The 6,337-nt window shown below is 31.7% G+C and overlaps 1 protein-coding gene across 1 annotated transcript; it reads right to left on the reverse strand.

The window, feature by feature from the left end:
* Nucleotides 1-2,431: 2,431 nt before the first annotated feature.
* EIF3K (eukaryotic translation initiation factor 3K) lies at nucleotides 2,432-5,835 on the reverse strand. The gene is made up of 8 exons (XM_039022433.2): nucleotides 5,510-5,835; nucleotides 5,308-5,364; nucleotides 4,868-4,918; nucleotides 4,701-4,763; nucleotides 4,197-4,247; nucleotides 4,032-4,098; nucleotides 3,556-3,638; nucleotides 2,432-2,954 (listed from the first exon to the last, which is right to left on the reverse strand). Exons 1-8 carry the CDS (start codon nucleotides 5,630-5,632, stop codon nucleotides 2,751-2,753), a joined length of 699 nt encoding a protein of 232 aa, XP_038878361.1. The 5' UTR covers nucleotides 5,633-5,835; the 3' UTR covers nucleotides 2,432-2,750.
* Nucleotides 5,836-6,337: the final 502 nt, after the last annotated feature.

Genomic DNA, 6,337 nt, shown 5'->3' on the forward strand with positions numbered 1-6,337 from the left:
GAATTCAACGATTATCTTGCATTTTCTAAGTTTTTCTTACAAATTTTGAGATAGAATGCATGTGAGTCATTCAATCAAACTTTGATAAAGTTTGCTTGTCTGATTCAACCTAGAATAAGGTTCCAATCTTGCATCTAGATGTTCGATCTAAGAGGTAATCCATCCTAGTCTTTCTCTGAGTTGATCTAAATTTTGTTAAGAGGGTGTTAGGTTCTTAGATTCGAACATTCTTATTTTAACAAAAGTTTGGATCTTTGAACTGAGGAATAAGATTGTTTTATCAAATAGATTCCTAAAACTGAATTCGACCTCCTAGCAAACTTGGATTTTGTGAGAAATATTTGAATTACTACTTGACATTTTTCATAGTTTATTGTACACAAAATTACATTTTGCATATGATATAGGTAAATTTTAGGAAATACGCAATAACTTGGAGATTCATTAGATACATAATTGATATTTTAAGATTTATAAATTAAAATTATGATAAGTAAAATAGAATAAACCTAAATATTTAAAGGCTTATTAAAAACAATTATGAAAATTAGTGACATTACTTTTATTTTCTTTTTCAAAACATAGTCCAAATGGTATGTTTTTTGAGAAAATTACTTTTTTAGCCCCTAAAATTTGATCTCGAGTTTTAAAAATGTACCTTTTTAGTACTCAAATTTATAAAAATAGGTTTATTTGGTTTCTGAGTTTTCAAAATGTACTAGTTCCCAAGTTTATAAAAATAGGTTAAAAAAGTTTTTGAAGTATTTTTTGTTTGATTTTTTTAAAATAATTTCACTTTAAAATTAGAAAAAAAAATAGTTATAGAGATGATGTGATTTTAAAAAATTATTCTTCTAATTTAAACTGCAATATAATTATTCAAAATAATAGTATAAAGTTATTTGAAAGACACTATAAACTTAGTTTTAAAAACTCGGGAATTAAAAAGATACATTTCGAAAACTCAACGACCAAATTGATCTATTTTTATAAATCTTAGGACTAAAAATGTACATTTTTTTAAACTCATGAACCAAACACACATATTTTTCAAAACTTGAAGACCAAAAGGTAATTTTTCCCATGGTTTTTTCAAGAATATTATGGCATGTTTGGTAACTTTTTATTAAAGAAAAAAGGGGCTGCATCAAATAACTATTTACTTATTGTTTAGGGTTCTTTTAATGTACAAAATAACATGCTTAATAATAGTTTCAACTTTCTCGTCCTCTGAAATTTTGTTTGCATATTTATTATGCATAATACTGAGGAAAAACTGAAAACAAAAAACAAAACTAAGTTATAAAAAAATCCTCACCAAACCTTAAAACTTATGTAATAACGTTCTCGTTTCTTGCTTCTAGAAAAGATTAAGCAAGGATATTAAGTCATAATAATATTTAAAACATAATATGTAATGAGACGATTTTAAGGTGCCTCGTCTGTTTTTAGGGTAAACATTGATTTTGTAACTTTTTGAAAGAAAACTAATTTGAATATTTCATCTAAAAGCCATTTAAATGCTCTTAAGCTGCAATCAGGAATTCTCAAACTACTTTAGACTACAATTTTTTTTTTCCAAAAAAGGTCTATTCATGACAAACTTTTTTAATCCCTAGATTTTATGTCTATCTTTGACCACTAAATTTTAAATTGCTACACTATTACCATTTTAATTTGATCTCTAAATCTTAAGACTTACACATTTAACTTCAATTTTTTTTAAGTAAATACTTACTTTCGGTCTTTAGTATTAATATCCATTAATTAAATTTAAATAACTATAAAGTAAAATTTTAGGGCAAACATCAAGTTAAACTCCTATTATATTTTATTCGAATACACTTATAAATGCTCAAGGTTTAAATTAACATATTTACAAAAGTTCTAAGTTTAAATTAATACACTTACGAAAATTCAAGTTTTAAATTAATATAATTATTAGTTTGAGGTTTAAATTGATACAAATCTCAAAGTTCAAGATTTAAATTGATACAACCCCAAAGTTTAAGGTTTAAATTGATACAATTCTTTTTCGAAGTTTAAATTGATACAATCTTCAAAGTTTAAGGATATACATTGATATTTGCCGTTAATTTTAATAGTGAAAAAAAAAAATAATGAAACCTAATTGTAATTTTTTTAATTAATTAATGGACATTATCATTAAAGACGAGCAGTATTTAGTGAAAAATCAAAGTTAAAAGTGCAAATCTAAACAACTAAGACCCAAATTGAAACAAAATTCAAATTTCAAGAGTAAAATTGTTACATTTTGAAAACTCGCGACTAAAATAAAACTAAAAGTATAACATTTTGAAACTTAGGTACTCAAGGGATATTTTCAAAAAAAAAAAATTTTAAAAAAAATCATAGTCCTCTTAGGTACTCTACACGATAAGCCAAACATGCTCTTTAGGGAACTCAAGTCTGCAACACCAAAGAACGGTCAATAATAATTTTAAGCAAAACACTTCTCAAAATTAGGAGAGCCATCTTACACAGGGCGCCTCGCCTCATGACCACGGCGCACCCTTCATGACCTTATGGCCATTATGAAATGGCATGATTAAAGTACAAAATATAAACATCAAGCTAACTGCCCTAAAGGGTAATCTCCTTTCTATGGCATAATTGGAAAATTGGACAATAATATAGCAGCAGCCCCACAGTAGTCCGAAAAAGAAGCGACGAGAACAAATACGAAATGTATAGAAGCAACAGCATTAGTTACCGGTGATCGGCTTAGTTTAGCCAAGAATCGGAAAGATGCGCGTAATGTGATCCAAGGGAATGCTATCGGATGATTTCTTCTTCAGTTCAGGATGGTTGAATTCGTTGGGTGGTATAACAATAAGTTGACACTTCCCATGACCTTTCTCAAGAATCCAACCAGAGTTTGTAACTTGGTGCTCAAGAAATTTGTCCAAAGATAGGCCCTCAATCTGGATTGCCTGTAACATCCCACACGAGATTTAGAATACACACAGAGTATTAAACATGTAGCATTAAGAAGTATTGATTGAAGCAAAAATTCCAAAATGACATGAGTTGGGGTTGATAGGTTGGCATCCTCTTTAGCATGTCAGACAGAAAATAAACAATACAAGGATATTTGGAATAATCTTTATGTTATAGCTAACAGCAGAAAAGATAACAACATGACACATTATCAACCATAACATTATTAGCAAGGCAGCAGGGTAACAAATGAAAAAAATACAACAATATGATAGGAATGCTATTGGTAAAATATAATAAGAATTTTGGGGTTGATTCTTCAACTGCTATTAAGGGCATATTACCAATTAGTTAAGAGTTTGTTGGAGAAGTTTACCGGAGGGAAGGAGAAAGGTAGGCAATATTTTGGTGAAATGTACTTGGGTTTGGGAGTATTCTCAAGATTAGGAGGGTCCAACTACTTCAAACACTTGGTTTATCTTGTAATTCCATTACCTTTTATAGTTTAATATATTTTGGTTTCATCACAATAGCAGTTGAAGAATCAACCCCAAGATTATTAAAACGGTAGACAAATGCTTCATAAATCCATACCTCCGCAAGCACAGATCTAGAAACCTTTTGATAAGTTAAGGAAAGAACATGGACAGCATAAGCTCGAATTGCTTGCTCAAAACCTGCATCATAATTTCATGTCAGGAATAGCCAAACCAGGTTTGGTCTTTAGATGCAAACAAAATAGTTCTGCAAGTTGAACATATAATTTTTCATACATGTTGTGGCCCATTCCACTACTTGAGTAAGACTTCGTGCACCATAAAGCCAACCATAGAAAACATAATAATTGAAAAAGAAGATTCTACTTATTAGGTTTTCCATATGGAGGGTCGAACCCAAGACACATGAGGAAGTTCCCTCCAAACATCTAAATTCTTCTTCCCGTCAGTCAAATGCGTTCTCTTGCGAGAATATGCCGCTTATATGTTATTCGCTGATAAATGCATCCTAAAGACTATAAAGGTAGTAGAAAATACTGTAAACAAACAAATTTCTGCCTTGTTCCTAAGTACCTGGCACAGCTTCAACTATGTGACGGTTCTTTGCAGCTTCATCCCAGAATTGACGGAACTTTCCAGTCTATACATGAATAAGATCAAAGTAGCCATAACTTTAGCATGAACATGCTGCTACGCAGCTGGGAGCCAAAAAGAAGAAAAACATAAAGGAACTCATACCTCCAAATAGTGGGAAAGTATAATCAAAGTCTTGAATTGATCCTCCATTTGCTGATATTAATATATCAAAAATGTGTCAATATGGGGCAGGATTGGAAAGCACAAAAAATGACAAGCAGAAAATGTGAAAAATGCTCGTTGGCAATGTTTTAGTTTAGAATGAAATTGACGGATATTTTTTTGGTAAAGGAATGACAGTTAAGTGATCTGCTTCATTTAGTATTTTCCTTTGGGCTACTTCCTCTATTTATTTCGGAACATTCTTTAATAAACGTGTACACAGAACAGTTTGATGTCTTGAGGAATAAATGAGCAACCTAATTGTTTACTTTACAGATCAATCAAATTTACAAGGACATAGAGATCTCAAAGTAAAATTGGAAATGAAACTTAAGGGAGGGTGAACTACAATAGAATTAATGCATACCACTTGTTCTGGAATTAAAATGACATAAACAAACTTAAAACAAAGGGTTGGTGAACTAAGAAAGAGTTAACACATACCACCCGTTCTGGAATTAAAAAGAGACACAGGCTGAAATCCGGAGCTGGCATTGCCATCAGAGCCTATTCATAAATTGCATAGAGACCTCAATTAAGCTGAATGAAGAAGGTATATGAATTGAATTGTTCACAATATGAGGTGACAGAAATTTAAAAGAAAAACATACCTTGACCAGGATGCGAGCCACAATTTGGGTACTCATTCTCTCTGGCTCAAACTGTAAATCAAATAATAATGAATTTGCTAGAAGATAAACCATGCGAATGAGGGAAAAACATAGAGGCTAAACAATCAAAAGATTTAAGGTCCAAGTCCAAAGCGTTAAACGGGCGGCACCATAATACATTTTAGTTCCTAATTTATCTTAAAGTGATGACAGTGAACTAAAGATATATGAACACAACAACAATGAAAACTTAAGGATTAAAATGGCAAACCCATCCAGTAACATGAACTACGAGGGAGGAATTTAGGGCCTAACTTCTTTTTTTCCTGAATAATTTACTAATACGAGTTTTTCTGATGTCTACGTTGAAACAAAATCAACAATATAAGTACTAATAGAAGCGAATCCATTTGCAGCTAGTAGTTTAGTTGTATAGTTACCTGGTAAAGGCGAAGAAGGCATAGATTGGCATCTAAACTGTACGTTTCTGACGAGACCTGAAACACAAACATTCATTCGAACTAAAATAAGATAAGATTTTTCTCAATTCTGACGTACGATTACAAATGAAAACACAATCGAGGAGATGATAACAATTTACTCAAATTGAAATGAAAATAGACGGTAGAGACGGAAAGAGACCTGCTCATTTACGTAGTTTTCGAGATCAGGGAGAATGTCGGGATTGTAAGGATTCACAGCGAGCAACTGCTCCACCGCGGAGGCCATCTCTTGCTGCGGCTGCTTCTGCAATTCTCTCCCCATCCCACCGGATTCCGCCGCCGATTAGGTATCTGAATAAGCTTTTTCTTTGTAAATTGTGTAACAAACCGAACACAGGGTTTTGGCAGACTGAATGCGATGATGGAGCTTCCTGCTTTAGGTTCCCGCTGAAAACCCTCGATTAGGGATGACAGTGAATCTTCTATTTTAGGGTTTCCGTCCAAAATGGCCCAATTGCTTACTTTGAAGATATATCTAGTGACGTTTTGTTTTATACGGTTTCACTCACCAACATGAGTTAAGTTGAGATGTAAGATATACCAACTCATTGAGTTAGGTTAAGAGGATTTTTTTGGACCAACCCAACCTTTAAAATTTGGGTTGGATTAGATTATCGGGGTATTTATTCTTTTTTATTACATTTTTTTTATTAACTTAAAATACTTAAATTTATATACAACACATACTGATAATTAAAGTTTCATAAAACTCAAATGTTAATTATCAAAATCTAAGATATCTATCACATACTTCATACAAAAATCATAAAAATATATGTGAGTTATAATATTTATAATATATATATATATATATCTTTTATAATATTAAAAATTCGGGTTGGGTTGGGTCAAATCGAAATTTTAGAAGTATAACCCGAACCCAACCCAACCCAAAAACACATAACAAAAACAACTCAACCCAACCCCCAATTAAAACTAACCCAACCTAACCCTTACAATTTGGGTT

This window comes from Benincasa hispida, chromosome 2 (assembly GCF_027475165.1).
Source record: "Benincasa hispida cultivar pf3 chromosome 2, pf3_genome.v1.1, whole genome shotgun sequence".
In the NCBI taxonomy this organism is placed as follows: Eukaryota; Viridiplantae; Streptophyta; class Magnoliopsida; order Cucurbitales; family Cucurbitaceae; genus Benincasa; species Benincasa hispida.